Source organism: Salvelinus namaycush, chromosome 12 (genome assembly GCF_016432855.1).
Source record: "Salvelinus namaycush isolate Seneca chromosome 12, SaNama_1.0, whole genome shotgun sequence".
Lineage (NCBI taxonomy): Eukaryota > Metazoa > Chordata > Actinopteri > Salmoniformes > Salmonidae > Salvelinus > Salvelinus namaycush.
This window is the reverse complement of record NC_052318.1, coordinates 3062445-3079027: the sequence shown is the minus strand read 5'-3', so window position 1 is coordinate 3079027 and position 16583 is coordinate 3062445. Positions and strand designations below refer to the sequence as shown.

Genomic DNA, 16583 nt, shown 5'->3' with positions numbered 1-16583 from the left:
TTATAGACAGACTATCACATTCAACCTAATGGAGTTATAGACCTCCTCAGGCTGGTTATAGACCTCCTCAGGCTGGTTATAGGCAGACTATCACATTCAACCTAATGGAGTTATAGACCTCCTCAGGCTGGTTATAGACAGACTATCACATTCAACCTAATGGAGTTATAGGCCTCCTCAGGCTGGTTATAGACAGACTATCACATTCAACCTAATGGAGTTATAGACCTCCTCAGGCTGGTTATAGACAGACTATCACATTCAACCTAATAGAGTTATAGACCTCCTCAGGCTGGTTATAGACAGACTATCACATTCAACCTAATGGAGTTATAGACCTCCTCAGGCTGGTTATAGACAGACTATCACATTCAACCTAATGGAGTTATAGACCTCCTCAGGCTGGTTATAGACAGACTATCACATTCAACATACTGGAGTTATAGACCTCCTCAGGCTGGTTATAGACAGACTATCACATTCAACCTAATGGAGTTATAGACAGGCTGGTTATAGACAGACTATCACATTCAACCTAATGGAGTTATAGACCTCCTCAGGCTGGTTATAGACCTCCTCAGGCTGGTTATAGGCAGACTATCACATTCAACCTAATGGAGTTATAGACCTCCTCAGGCTGGTTATAGACAGACTATCACATTCAACCTAATGGAGTTATAGGCCTCCTCAGGCTGGTTATAGACAGACTATCACATTCAACCTAATGGAGTTATAGACCTCCTCAGGCTGGTTATAGACAGACTATCGCATTCAACCTACTGGAGTTATAGACCTCCTCAGGCTGGTTATAGACCTCCTCAGGCTGGTTATAGACAGACTATCACATTCAACCTAATGGAGTTATAGACCTCCTCAGGCTGGTTATAGACAGACTATCACATTCAACCTAACAGAGTTATAGACCTCCTCAGGCTGGTTATAGACAGACTATCACATTCAACCTAATGGAGTTATAGACCTCCTCAGGCTGGTTATAGACAGACTATCACATTCAACCTAATGGAGTTATAGACCTCTTCAGGCTGGTTATAGACAGACTATCACATTCAACCTAATGGAGTTATAGACCTCTTCAGGCTGGTTATAGACAGACTATCACATTCAACCTAATGGAGTTATAGACCTCCTCAGGCTGGTTATAGACAGACTATCACATTCAACCTAATGGAGTTATAGACCTCCTCAGGCTGGTTATAGACAGACTATCACATTCAACCTAACGGAGTTATAGACCTCCTCAGGCTGGTTATAGACAGACTATCACATTCAACCTAATGGAGTTATAGACCTCCTCAGGCTGGTTATAGACAGACTATCACATTCAACCTAATGGAGTTATAGACCTCTTCAGGCTGGTTATAGACAGACTATCACATTCAACCTAATGGAGTTATAGACCTCCTCAGGCTGGTTATAGACAGACTATCACATTCAACCTAATGGAGTTATAGGCCTCCTCAGGCTGGTTATAGACAGACTATCACATTCAACCTAATGGAGTTATAGACCTCCTCAGGCTGGTTATAGACAGACTATCACATTCAACCTAATGGAGTTATAGACCTCCTCAGGCTGGTTATAGACAGACTATCACATTCAACCTAATGGAGTTATAGACCTCCTCAGGCTGGTTATAGACAGACTATCACATTCAACCTAATGGAGTTATAGACCTCCTCAGGCTGGTTATAGACAGACTATCACATTCAACCTAATGGAGTTATAGACAGGCTGGTTATAGACAGACTATCACATTCAACCTAATGGAGTTATAGACCTCCTCAGGCTGGTTATAGACAGACTATCACATTCAACCTAATGGAGTTATAGACCTCCTCAGGCTGGTTATAGACAGACTATCACATTCAACCTAATGGAGTTATAGGCCTCCTCAGGCTGGTTATAGACAGACTATCACATTCAACCTAATGGAGTTATAGGCCTCCTCAGGCTGGTTATAGACAGACTATCACATTCAACCTAATGGAGTTATAGACCTCCTCAGGCTGGTTATAGACAGACTATCACATTCAACCTAATGGAGTTATAGACCTCCTCAGGCTGGTTATAGACAGACTATCACATTCAACCTAATGGAGTTATAGACCTCTTCAGGCTGGTTATAGACAGACTATCACATTCAACCTAATGGAGTTATAGACCTCCTCAGGCTGGTTATAGACAGACTATCACATTCAACCTAATGGAGTTATAGACAGGCTGGTTATAGACAGACTATCACATTCAACCTAATGGAGTTATAGACCTCCTCAGGCTGGTTATAGACAGACTATCACATTCAACCTAATGGAGTTATAGACCTCCTCAGGCTGGTTATAGACAGACTATCACATTCAACCTAATGGAGTTATAGACCTCCTCAGGCTGGTTATAGACAGACTATCACATTCAACCTAATGGAGTTATAGACCTCCTCCGGCTGGTTATAGTCAGACTATCACATTCAACCTATACTGCAGGCCATATAGCCCATCTAGCCAATTTAAAAGGGACTGAAGACAAACAGATCATGTGATTCCATTTCAACATATTTGTTAGTGAAACCAAAGTGCTGTAACAAACAGTATATATATATTCAATCAAATAGCCTAGTATACACACAAAAACTTTTCAAATGTTCAAATCAAAAGGCTATTGCACAGAAAACGTGGACAGTCAGGTTCGTCGCAAATTCAGAAACTGCCGGACAGCAACTTAATAAAGTAAAGCACTTATCATTGAGAAGAGATGAGAATGACAGCTAAGACTTGATCCATTAATGAATTAATTAAATAGGTATCCTAGGCTACAAACCTAAACCAATCCATATATTCAAATCAAAAGGCCTGATTGACATGACATCAATAACACAGCCACATCCTGAGTCCCCGGTGAAAACACATTTACAAATCAAAAGATGGTTTAGTATTTAGTTTAAAAGCTCTGGTAAAGTCCAAGAGAACAATAAACACTTTTCAACAAGAAAACAGGAATCCCCCCATAAATAGATGCAATTCTCATGATAATTTAAAAGAGAACAAAAACTGCTTAGCCTACATTTGAAGACCACCGCAGGAGTTTCATTATTCGGCATCTTCCCAGTTAATAGCCTAGTTTTTGCATTCTCAAACCTCCTGCTATTTTGGATGGTTATTTGGACAAGGCTCCTGTCTCAGTGTAGGAGTTCTGATCTAGGATCAGGTCCCACCCTGCCCGTTAAATCTTATTCATGATGATCTAAAATGCAAAGCTGATCCTAGATCAGCCATGAGAGAGAGAGAGAGAGAGAGAGAGAGAGAGAGAGAGAGAGAGAGAGAGAGAGAGAGAGAGAGAGAGAGAGAGAGAGAGAGAGAGAGAGAGAGAGAGAGAGAGAGAGAGAGAGAGAGAGAGAGAGAGAGAGAGAGAGAGAGAGAGAGAGAGAGAGAGAGAGAGAGAGAGAGAGAGAGAGAGAGAGAGAGAGAGAGAGAGAGAGAGAGAGAGAGAGAGAGAGATGGGTAAACAAAGAGCCTGCTATTTTTAATCTGGAGAACACGAATAGCAGGAGGGAAATAAATCATAGCGAGATCACTGTTTGCACCCTCCATTAACCAGAGTACACAGGCCAAGAGGAGGGAGAGGAAACGCAGGAGTGTTCCCTCCACCGTCACAGGATCCTCCTGATTTGTTTTAATCAAAGTGGTGTCTGTGGTCATCTACCGGACATTTATGTCTGAGAGGAAACGGACCGTTAGGAACTGAGTGTGGCAGGCTGTGTGTCTGTCCCAAACGGCAGGCTATTCCCTATATGTAGTTCACAAATTTTGACCAGAGCCCATTTGGGATGCAGGGTGAATGTTCCTGCCTGACATCCTCTGTTGCATGTGTCCGTTTCTTGTGTCCATTTCTAAATTGGGTTTGGAAAGAAATGAGAGATAATAATAATAATTTAAATAATTAAATAATTAAATAATAATAATAATAAATAATAATTTAAATAATTATATGTATAATTATACTAATCCTTTCCAAACACAACCACAGCGTGGTACATAGAACAAAAACACTGGTCATAGTTCTTACATAAACATACAAGCGGTTAAATGTTAGCACAAACAGACTGGTTGGCTCCAGGCTATTCTGAAGATGTGTCAAATGAAAATCAAACCAGATACTGTTGCAAAACAATCTGAGTTTTATTTATTATAATATGAATGATTAATCCGTTCGTTAATGACTGATCAGTGTTTGATGGCGATGAGATGGTAGGAGGCCGCGTAGTCACACTTGTGGTTGCTGTCCCGGTCCTCAGCCTGCTGCAGAGTGAACTCCTCCACAGACAGCCCCAGCTTCGACAGCGTCTCAGTGATGAACTCCTCGCTCAGGTTGACACAGTCAAACCTCTGCTCTCCCACCGTGTAGTAGGTCTCATCCAGGTCCCCGATCAGGACCAGGACCCCTCCAGACCTCAGCAGGTCCACCATGGAGGACAGCGAGCGGCGGTAGGACTCGCGGTCCTTACACGCCGCTTCCAGGCACAGCGAGGATATGACGCAGTCCGCCGGTGGAACCGTGACAGGGTGGAACGGGTTCTCCAGGCAGATGTTGCACTTTAGAACCTGTTTAACTCTCTGACGGAGAATGTCTGTGATGATCGCTGGGGTTCTGGTGAGAGCAAGAGACAGAAGGAGAATGTGTTTTTTTTTTAAGTAAATACAATACAGTGATTACAAGAAAGAAATGAAGCGAAAAGAAGGATGCCTACATTTATAAAACATTTTTTAACCATAGTTGAAACCGTACAAGCTCACTTCTAACCCGTATCTGCACTGTAAAAATACAGTACATTTTACAGTAAGTTTCTTTGGAATGTATGGTAACATACTGTAGCTTTTTTTTACAGTAACTTTCAGGTAACCAGGTGCCAGTAAGTTAGTGTAAAAAAGGATTACTGTACCTTTTCTTCTCCAGATCACAGACATACTGTAGGTGAGCGTTCCAGTCGAAACATCCCTCCTCTGCTTTCAGCCACCTCTCAATCTCCTTCCTGTTGCTGTCCACGTAGTCCGACACCACAATCTCATCATAGTACTCACAGGCACTGATCAACGTGTGGATGGTTGGCCCTGTACCCACCTCTATCAGCCTCTGGCCCCTGTACTTCCCTGAGGAGAAGAAACAACACAGTTGGTATTTATTTTAATGTCCATTAGGTAGCCTAGTGGTTAGAGCGTTGGACTAATAACCGAAAGGTTCGAAGATCGAATCCCCGAACCGACAAGGTAAAAATCTGTCGTTCTGCCCCTGAACAAGGTCTTGTCGTTGATGTGTTCATATAGTATAGTAAACTTTGGTAAACTGGAACTTTGTTGTTGTGTCATTTCGAGTTAGCTCCTTTCCAAAGGAACCTGTTTCACTGACTTCACCCTTAAAGACTGTGAAGTTGTGACTACTAAATGCATTATGCAATCCACATAACAGCTTCTCTTTGTCACATTATCCTCAGTTTCTAACTGTTGAACTCCCTTCTCCAGCTTTATTTCCCACCTGGCTGTCTTACGGGGACCGTGTTCTGCTTCAGATCAGCGAGTGCAAGGATCTGTTCAGAGACCAGAGCCACAGCGTCTCTGTGTTGATGAAGAACCTTAAGCCATGGATGGATATGGACCGGATCAAACGAAGTGAGCTGGGCATGTCGTATGCTGGGAGGCAGCCGGATACGCTGGGGGATGTGGTGGAGCTCCTCCTGGAAAGGAAGAACCGGGTATATCCACAGCCTGAGCGGCTGCCTGGACACCAGTCCCATGCTGCATGACTGGGCCCACAAACTGGACAGCTCAGGTCAATACACATTACATGTTCTCCTGGTAATCAGGACTTCAACTTGTGTATTGAAGAGCAATGCTAACCTCCCAGCTGCACACTTGTGTTCCCTCGCCACTATATTACTGGTTCTAATCAAGTACTCTGCAGCAACACAAATTGGCATGGCTTTATGTGCCGTCTTGGCTAATTTGTCTTTTCCTCCCCTGATGTACTCACCAGGTCTGAATGCAGCTGGACTGTTTATTGACCGCTATTTCTAGGCCGTCATTGAAAATAAGAATTTGTTATTAACTGACTCGTCTGGTTAAATAAAGGTAAAACATTTTTTTACATACAGTGCATTGGGAAAGTATTCAGACCCCTTCCCATTTTGTTACATTACAGCTTTATTCTAAAATTGATAAAATACAAACATTTCCTCATCAATCTACACACAATACCCCATAAATACAGGTGAATACAAAGTTTTTAGACATTTTTGCAAATTTATAAGCAAACAAAAAAAGAAATACCTTATTTGTGTTTGTATTTATTATGGATCCCCATTAGCTGTTGCCAAAGCAGCTACTCTTCCTGGGGTTTATTATGGATCCCCATTAGTTCCTGCCAAGGCAGCAGCTACTCTTCCTGGGGTTTATTATGGATCCCCATTAGTTCCTGCCAAGGCAGCAGCTACTCTTCCTGGGGTTTATTATGGATCCCCATTAGTTCCTGCCAAGGCAGCAGCTACTCTTCCTGGGGTTTATTATGGATCCCCATTAGTTCCTGCCAAGGCAGCAGCTACTCTTCCTGGGGTTTATTATGGATCCCCATTAGTTCCTGACAAGGCAGCAGCTACTCTTCCTGGGGTTTATTATGGATCCCCATTAGTTCCTGACAAGGCAGCAGCTACTCTTCCTGGGGTTTATTATAGATCCCCCCCTGCCAAGGCAGCAGCTACTCTTCCTGGGGTTTATTATGGATCCCCATTAGTTCCTGCCAAGGCAGCAGCTACTCTTCCTGGGGTCCAGCAAAATTAAGACAGTTTATAAAAAATGTCAAACTTTACAATACATTCACAGATTTCACAACACACTGTGTGCCCTCAGGCCCCTACTCCACCACTACCACATATCTACAGTACTAAATCCATGTGTATGTTTTGTGCGTATGTTATTGTGTGTGTGTGTGTGTGTGTGTCTGTCTGTGCCAATGTTTGTGTTGCTTCACAGTTCCCACTGTTCCATAAGGTGTTTTTTTTATCTGTTTTTTATATGAAATTTGCTTGCGTCAGTTACTTGATGTGGAATAGAGTTCCATGTAGTCATGTAGTCTGACCACACGACTGAACAGTAATCTAGGGCCTGTAGGACCTGCCTTTTGATAGTGTTGTTAAGAAGGCTGAGCATCGCTTTATTAAAGACAGACTTCTCCTCATCTTAGCTACTACTGCATCAGTTGTCAACGTCGTGTGTATAGGTGGCAGGGAAGTCAGGCGCAGGAGAGTTAAACGAAGTGTAAATGGAGACTTTTAATAAATGTCCACATAACATGCTCCAAACACGAAAATATACAGACATAAAATAAACATGGGTACGAGGACCCGTCGCGCACCTATACACCAAAAATCAACCCTTGACATAAAACAATCTCTGACAAACACATGAGGGGAAACAGAGGGTTAAATACACAACAGGTAATGAATGGGATTGACAACAGGTGTGTGGGAAGACAAGACAAAACCAATGGAAAATGAAAAATGGATCGATGATGGCTAGAAGGCCGGTGACGTCGACCGCCGAACACCGCCCGGACAAGGAGAGGCAACGACTTCGGCAGAAGTCGTGACATCAGTATGTTGTGACCAAGACAGTTTACAATCAAGGGTTACTCTCCAAGCAGTTTAGTCATCTCAACTTGCTCAATTTCCACATGATTTAATACAAGATTTAGTTGAGGTTTAGGGTTTAGTGAGTGATTTGTTCCAAATATAATGCTTTTAGTTTTAGAAAATATTTAGGGCTAACTTATTCCTTGCCACCCACTCTGAAACTAACTGCAGGGCTTTGTTAAGTGTTGCAGTCACTTCAGTCGCTGTAGTAGCTGACGTGTATAGTGTTGAGTCATCCACATACACTCTGGCTTTACTCAAAGTTAGTGGCATGTCGTCAGTAAAGATTTAAAAAAGCAAGGGGCCTAAACAGCTGCCCTGGGGAATTCCTGATTCTACCTGGATTATGTTGGAGAGGCTTCCATTAAAGAACACCCTCTGTGTTCCGTTAGACAAGTAACTCTTTATCCACATTATAGCAGGGGGTGTAAAGCCATAACACATATGTTTTTCCAACGGCAGACTATGATCGATAATGTCAAAAGCGGCTCTGAAATCTAACAAGACAGCCCCCACAATCATTTTATCATCAATGTCTCTCAGCCAATCATCAGTCATTTGTGTAAGTGCTGTGCTTGTTGAGTGTCCTTTCCTAGATGCGTGCTGACATTCTGTTTTCAATTTGTTTACTGTGAAATAGCAGTGTATCTGGTCAAACACTATTTTTTCCAGAAGTTTACTAAGGGTTGGTAACAGACTGATTGGGCGGTTATTTTAGGCAGTAAAGGGAGTTTTAGTATTCTTGGGTAGTGGAATGACTTTAGCTTCCCTCCAGGCCTGAGGACACACTCTCTCTAGTAGGCTTAAATAGAAGATGTGGCAGTATCATCTGCTGTTATCCTCAGTAATTTTCCATCCAGGTTGTCAGACCTCAGTGGCTTGTCATTGTGGATAGGCAACAATAATGTTTTCACCTCTTCCACACTGACTTTACGGAATTCAAAACTACAATTCCTGTCTTTCATAATTTGGTCCGGATATACTTGAATGTGTAGTGTCAGCGTTTGTTGCTGGCATGTCATCTAAGTTTGCTAATCTTGTCAATGAAAAAGTAATTAAAGTAGTTGGCAATGGGTTTTGTGATGAATGAGCCATATGATTCAATGAATGATGGAGCAGAGTTGGCTTTTTTCCCCAAAACATTTCATTTAAGGTGCCCCAAAGCTTTTTACTATCATTCTTTACATAATTTATCTTTGTTTCATAGTGTAGTTTATTTTTATTTAGTTTAGTCACATGATTTCTTAATTTGCAGTACGTTTGCCAATCACTTGAGCTGCCAGACTTAATTGCCATATCATTTGCCTCATCCCTCTCAACCATACAATTTTTCAATTCCTCATCAATCCAAGGGGATTTAACAGTTTTTACATAAGTATTCAGACCCTTTGCTATGAGACTGTACATTGAGCTCAGGTGCATTCTGTTTCCATTGATCATCCTTGAGATGTTTCTACAACTTGATTGGAGTCCACCTGTAGTACACCTGTGGTAAGTTCAATTGGACATGATTTGGAAAGGCACACGCCTGTTTATAAAAGGTCCCACAGTTGACAGTGCATGTCAGAGCAAAAACCAAGCCATGAAGTCAAAGGAATTGTCCGTAGAACTCCGATACAGGATTGTGTCGAGGTAGAGATCTGGGGAAGTGTACCAACAAAAAATGGATGCAGCAATGAAGGTCCCCAAGAACACAGTGGCCTCCATCTATCTTAAATGGAAGAAGTTTGGAACCACCAAGACCCTTCCTAGAGCTGGCCGCCCGGCCAAACTGGGCCATCGGGGGAGAAGGGCCTTAGTCTGGGAGGTGACCAAGACGGCCACTCTGATAGAGCTCCAGAGTTCCTTCAGTGGAGATGGGAGAACCTTCCAGAAGGACAACCATCTCTGCAGCACTCCATCAATCAAGCCTTTATGGTAGAGTGGCCAGACTGAAGCCAATCCTCAGTAAAAGGCACATGGAGCTTGCCAAAAGGCTCCTAAACGACTCTCAGGCTTGAACTCTTTGGCCTGAATGCCAAGCGTTATGTCTGGAGGAAACCTGACACCATCCCTACGGTGAAGCATGGTGGTGGCAGCATCATGCTGTGGGGATGTTTTTCAGTGGCAGAGACTGGGAGACCAGTCAGGATTGAGGGAAAGATGAACGGAGCAAAGTACAGAGAGATCCTTGATGAAAACCTGCCCCAGAGCGCTCAGGACCTCAGCTTGGGGCGAAGGCTCACCTTCCAACAGGACAACAACCCTAAGCACACAGCCAGGACAACACATGCGCGGTTTTGGGACAAGTCTCTGAATGTCCTTCAGTGGCCCAGCAAGAGCCCGGACTTGAACCCGATCGAACATCTCTGGAGAGACCTGAAAATAGCTGTGCAGCAACGCTCCCCATCCAACCTGACAGAGTTTGAGAGGATCTGCAGAGAAGAATGGGAGAAACTCCCCAAATACAGGTGTTCCAAACTTGTAGCTTCATACCCAAGAAAACTCAAGGCTGTCATCGCTGCCAAAGGTGCTTCAACAAAGCACTGAGTAAAGGGTCTGAACACTTATGTAAATGTGATATTTAAGTTATTTATTTATTGATACATTTACAAAAAAATCTAAAAAGCTGTTTTTGCTTTGTCATTATGGAGTATTGTGTGTAGATTGATGAGGGGGGAAAAACTATTTAATACATTTTAGAATAAGGATGTAACTTAACAAATTGTGGAAAAAGTTAAAGGGTCTGAGGAGTTTCCGAATATACTTTATATACCGCTACACTGGATAGATTGATTTCAAGGTCTGAGATCAAGACATATTGTTGTTACCCAAAAGTGTGACACCAATGACCTTATCAATACACCTAGACACACCAATGACCTTATCAATACACCTAGACACACCAATGACCTTATCAATACACCTAGACACACCAATGACCTTATCAATACACCTAGACACACCAATGACCTTATCAATACACCTAGACACACCAATGACCTTATCAATACACCTAGACACACCAATGACCTTATCAATACACCTAGACCCCACCCTGACCTTATCAATACACCTAGACACACCAATGACCTTATCAATACACCTAGACACAGCAATGACCTTATCAATACACCTAGACACACCAATGACCTTATCAATACACCTAGACCCCACCCTGACCTTATCAATACTCCTAGACACACCAATGACCTTATCAATACACCTAGACACACCAATGACCTTATCAATACACCTAGACACACCAATGACCTTATCAATACACCTAGACACACCAATGACCTTATTAATACACCTAGAAACACCAATGACCTTATCACTACACCTAGACACACCAATGTCCTTATCAATACACCTAGACACACCAATGACCTTATCAATACACCTAGACACACCAATGACCTTATCAATACACCTAGACACACCAATGACCTTATCAATACACCTAGACACACCAATGACCTTATCAATACACCTAGAAACACCAATTACCTCATCAATACACCTAGACACACCAATGACCGTATCAATACACCTAGACACACCAATGAAGTTACATACTATTGGAATCAATGACACAGAGTGACCAAGTGTTCCTGTTGTCTACCTGTTGAGAAGGTCTTGCTGAGCTGACTGAGGACGAAACAGACGAAGCGGCTGTTGTCTTTCTGGCCCGGGACAGCAGCAAACTGGTAGCAGTAGTTGAAGTAGGTCTTTGGGTCAAACTTGGCCTGGTGGCTCTCTCCCATGGTGGTCTGCTGGTGGTGGTGTGGTGGCTGTTCAGGTGTGTGACTCAGGATGGTGATGGGAGAGGTGCCTGTGAGAGAGAGGGAAAACAATAGGTTAGATAGTGTGTACTACAGCCCTTTGTGTACCAGTCTGTAGTATTACTGACCTATAGTCACAGACTGATATCTGACCAGTCTGTAGTATTACTGACCTATATTCACAGACTGATATCTGACCAGTCTGTAGTATTACAGACCTTTAGTCACAGACTGATGTCTGGCCAGTCTGTAGTATTACTGACCTATAGTCACAGACTGATATCTGACCAGTCTGTAGTATTACAGACCTATAGTCACAGACTGATATCTGACCAGTCTGTAGTATTACTGACCTATAGTCACAGACTGATATCTGACCAGTCTGTAGTATTACAGACCTATAGTCACAGACTGATATCTGACCAGTCTGTAGTATTACTGACCTATAGTCACAGACTGATATCTGACCAGTCTGTAGTATTACAGACCTATAGTCACAGACTGATATCTGACCAGTCTGTAGTATTACTGACCTATAGTCACAGACTGATATCTGACCAGTCTGTAGTATTACAGACCTATAGTCACAGACTGATATCTGACCAGTCTGTAGTATTACTGACCTATAGTCACAGACTGATATCTGACCAGTCTGTAGTATTACAGACCTATTGTCACAGACTGATATCTGACCAGTCTGTAGTATTACTGACCTATAGTCACAGACTGATATCTGACCAGTCTGTAGTATTACAGACCTATAGTCACAGACTGATATCTGACCAGTCTGTAGTATTACTGACCTATAGTCACAGACTGATATCTGACCAGTCTGTAGTATTACAGACCTACAGTCACAGACTGATATCTGATCAGTCTGTATTATTACAGACCTTTAGTCACAGACTGATATCTGACCAGTCTCTGTAGAGTAGTATTAGATCTCATTGGTTGTTTCTAATGGAAAGCCACATGTCGTCTTGGACCTGTCAGACAGACACTCTTGTAAAGACATCACTTCAGAGAAACAGAAAGTTGACTGTGTGAAAGCAGGGTAAATATACTGCCACCTCCTGGGCCGGAGTTTGAATATCACAAAAAAATGATATTATACTGCCACCTCCTGGGCCGGAGTTTGAATATCACCAAAAAATGATGTTATAATGCCACCTCCTGGGCCGGAGTTTGAATATCACCAAAAAATGATATTATACTGCCACCTCCTGGGCCGGAGTTTGAATATCACCAAAAACGATGTTATACTTCCACCTCCTGGGCCGAAGTTTGCAACCGAAGACAACTTTTTGAATAAACTATTTTGACGGACACTTTCTCCTCCCCGACACCAATCAACATACGTGGAATACTTAACTCTAGCCAAATACAACAGTTTCATTTTCATGGAAATAGCCATGATAAAGTTATTTAAAGTGGTAATCAGCAGTTGAATCAATAACAACGTGATCTCACCACCGATGTTTCGGTATAAAGCTGGGCGATGGGGCTGAATAAATGTAACTACTCTCAAATTCAAACACACAGCGATGGATGCAAGGACTGACCATCCGTTATGTTAAATGGGATGTTTGTAATGTTTTCTAGTTTTTGACTAATTTTTCGAGGCTATACAGTGTTTGTTTACAAACCATTGTCGTAGAAAACAAGGTTTTATTTTATTTATTTCATAAGCCATGTCTAAGTTATATTTATGCAATAAGGCACGATGTGCTGTGGTATATGGCCAATATACCACGGCTAAGGGCTGTTCTTATCCGTGGTATATTCACCATATATCACAAACCCCAGAGGTGCCTTATTGCTGTTATAAATTGGTTACCAACGTAATTACAGCAGTAAAAATACACATTTTGTCATACCCGTGATATATGGTCTGATATATACCACGGCTGTCAGCCAATCAGCATTCAGTGCTCGAACCACCCAGTTTATAATCTTCAATAATCAAATTGGTACATATCATTAATTTATAAGTCCGAAAAAATGGATGTAGGGAACTGCTGATTGGCCCTCGTGAGATTGTCTCTGTCAGACCTGGTGAGTGTACAGTATTCACCCCTGTTGGTCACGAGAGTGTAGGGAGTGGTATCAACAATGTAAACATGCAGAGAGATAAGTGATGCCGACATGCATGAAAACAGGCACAATAGGACAGACAGCATAGTTCTACTGTGTAGTACATGACAGAAACCCCATACTGGCCCACTGACAGACCTTCTCAACTCCGTGCAGTGATTCGTTGACACTATTGCTCATTTTAATGCGTCCATGACCATTATTATAGGTGGGATTTCTTGCTCCGTGTTGACCGCGCAACGCAGCGAGCTAAAGGGTAAGGGGATATATTATTAATAAACTCCAGCTGTCCGGCTACAGAATGTATTTTGGGGAGTTCTGTAGAAACAACAGCAGGGCTGCGCCCGACTATTTTCATTCGCTTCACCGACTACAGAAATAAATCATTTAGTAATGATTTTATAAATGTAAGAAAAAGTTAAACTACAGATAGGAAACTTTGAAACGAGGCAAGTTCAGATTGATTGCGGACTGTAGCCTAACTCTTCAAATGTCATAGCGGTGCTGTTTCAGGAAGCGCAACACCAGCCGGCAGTGTGACATGCCACAGTTACATGTAGTCATTTTTTTAAAGATCACATTTACAAGAGAGAAGACATTGAACAAAATAGTTAACCGCTCACAGTAATAGTAGTTCATAGTAACAAATGTTTAAATTCAATACTGTGGCATGTCGGAGGACAGCATGAGAGACGGAGTGGCGGAGTACTTACAGGTGGATCCGATGTGCTTGCGTGACATCCAAGAAGACTCCTGTGACTACACCCTTATTGAAAACCGGCTGAACTGGAGTAACACGTGTGTGTGTGTGTGTGTGTGTGTGTGTGTGTGTGTGTGTGTGTGTGTGTGTGTGTGTGTGTTTGCCAGATCAGCACGAGAACATGTAAAAACAAGAACATCATTTATAAACTAAAAAATGCATAAACACATTTTATCCGCCATGTTTAATTATTAACATTTAAAAAGGAAAGCCCACCCACTGTCCTTGCTTGTTTTACCCCCAAGCCATAAGACTCCTGAACAGGTAATCAAATGGCTACCCGGACTATTTGCATTGTGTGCCCCCCCCCAACCCCTCTCATACGCTGCTGCTACTCTCTGTTTTTCTTATATGCACAGTCACTTTAACCATATCTACATGTACACACTACCTCAATCAGCCTGACTAACCGGTGTCTGTATGTAGCCTCGGTACTGTATATAGCCTGTCTTTTTACTGTTGTTTTATTTCTTTACTTACCTATTGTTCACCTAATAACATTTTTGCACTGTTGGTTAGAGCCTGTAAGTCAGCATTTCACTGTAAGGTCTACACCTGTTGTATTCGGCGCACGTGACAAATAAACTTTGATTTGATTTAGTTCGATTATTTAAGTTTAAATCATATTCAATCCAATTATTTCCCATGCACCACAGGTGCAGGTTTCAGAAGTTAGCGAGGTAACTTGGGTCAACAGTTAAACTCGGGATAACCGGTCATAGGAAAGCGGCTCACCTTTTAGCCTGGTACATTTCAATGGAAACGATTCGTTCAGAAGCAGGGATGTAGTGGAGTCATTCTGCGGGGAGCAGCGCCCCCTTACTTTTTAACATTTGAGAATAAACAGAGCTGGAAAAAATATTTCTGGTTAAAGTTTTTTTTTTTTTATCGAAATAAATTATATTTAATTACCACTAAAATGAAATGAAAACTGGTAAATGGTGGTTTCTTTCCTGTCTTCTCTCTCTGGTTGTGGGACAAATTATGAATATCTTTAGACATGTGTGCGGAGGCCATTGACTTGACCATTTTGAGCGGGACAAATCCATGTAACAAAAAATTAACTGACAGAATACTCTATCAGGGGTTGCTAACAAGGCTATCCTCATCAGTTTGATCTGGACTCGGGGCTCACCTCGCTGCTATCCTCATCAGTTTGTTCTGGACTCAGGGCTCACCTCGCTGCTATCCTCATCAGTTTGTTATGGACTCGGGGCTCACCTCGCGGCTATCCTCATCAGTTTGTTCTGGACTCAGGGCTCACCTCGCTGCTATCCTCATCAGTTTGTTCTGGACTCAGGGCTCACCTCGCTGCTATCCTCATCAGTTTGTTATGGACTCGGGGCTCACCTCGCGGCTATCCTCATCAGTTTGTTATGGACTCAGGGCTCACCTCGCGGCTATCCTCATCAGTTTGTTCTGGACTCGGGGCTCACCTCGCGGCTATCCTCATCAGTTTGTTCTGGACTCAGGGCTCACCTCGCTGCTATCCTCATCAGTTTATTCTGGACTCGGGGCTCACCTCGCTGCTATCCTCATCAGTTTATTCTGGACTCGGGGCTCACCTCGCTGCTATCCTCATCAGTTTGTTCTGGACTCAGGGCTCACCTCGCTGCTATCCTCATCAGTTTGTTCTGGACTCAGGGCTCACCTCGCTGCTATCCTCATCAGTTTATTCTGGACTCGGGGCTCACCTCGCTGCTATCCTCATCAGTTTGTTCTGGACTCGGGGCTCACCTCGCTGCTATCCTCATCAGTTTGTTATGGACTCGGGGCTCACCTCGCGGCTATCCTCATCAGTTTATTCTGGACTCGGGGCTCACCTCACGGCTATCCTCATCAGTTTGTTCTGGACTCGGGGCTCACCTCGCGGCTATCCTCATCGCAGTTTGTTCTGGACTCGGGGCTCACCTCACGGCTATCCTCATCAGTTTGATCTGGACTCGGGGCTCACCTCGCGGCTATCCTCATCAGTTTGTTCTGGACTCGGGGCTCACCTCACGGCTATCCTCATCAGTTTGTTCTGGACTCAGGGCTCACCTCGCGGTTATCCTCATCAGTTTGTTCTGGACTCGGGGCTCACCTCGCGGCTATCCTCATCAGTTTGTTCTGGACTCGGGGCTCACCTCGCGGCTATCCTCATCAGTTTGTTAGGGACTCAGGGCTCACCTCGCTGCTATCCTCATCAGTTTGTTAGGGACTCGGGGCTCACCTCGCGGCTATCCTCATCAGTTTGTTAGGGACTCGGGGCTCACCTCGCGGCTATCCT

At 43.1% G+C, this 16583-nt stretch overlaps 1 protein-coding gene across 1 annotated transcript; it reads right to left on the bottom strand.

Moving 5' to 3' along the window:
* Nucleotides 1-4227: 4227 nt before the first annotated feature.
* Nucleotides 4228-11442, bottom strand: zgc:64002 (uncharacterized protein LOC393330 homolog). Its single transcript, XM_039004570.1, has 3 exons — nucleotides 11301-11442; nucleotides 4955-5162; nucleotides 4228-4662 (listed from the first exon to the last, which is right to left on the bottom strand). Exons 1-3 carry the CDS (start codon nucleotides 11440-11442, stop codon nucleotides 4239-4241), a joined length of 774 nt encoding a protein of 257 aa, XP_038860498.1. The 3' UTR covers nucleotides 4228-4238.
* Between the last annotated feature and the right edge of the window lie 5141 nt (nucleotides 11443-16583).

Coding starts and splice junctions, on each gene's coding strand:
- zgc:64002 (XM_039004570.1), bottom strand. CDS start 11,442: ATGGGAGAGAGCCACCAGGCCAAGTTTGACCCAAAGACCTACTTCAAC. Junction 5,163..11,300: donor CAGCAAGACCTTCTCAACAG/GTAGACAACAGG, acceptor TCTTCTCCTCAG/GGAAGTACAGGGGCCAGAGG. Junction 4,663..4,954: donor TGTGATCTGGAGAAGAAAAG/GTACAGTAATCC, acceptor TGCTCTCACCAG/AACCCCAGCGATCATCACAG.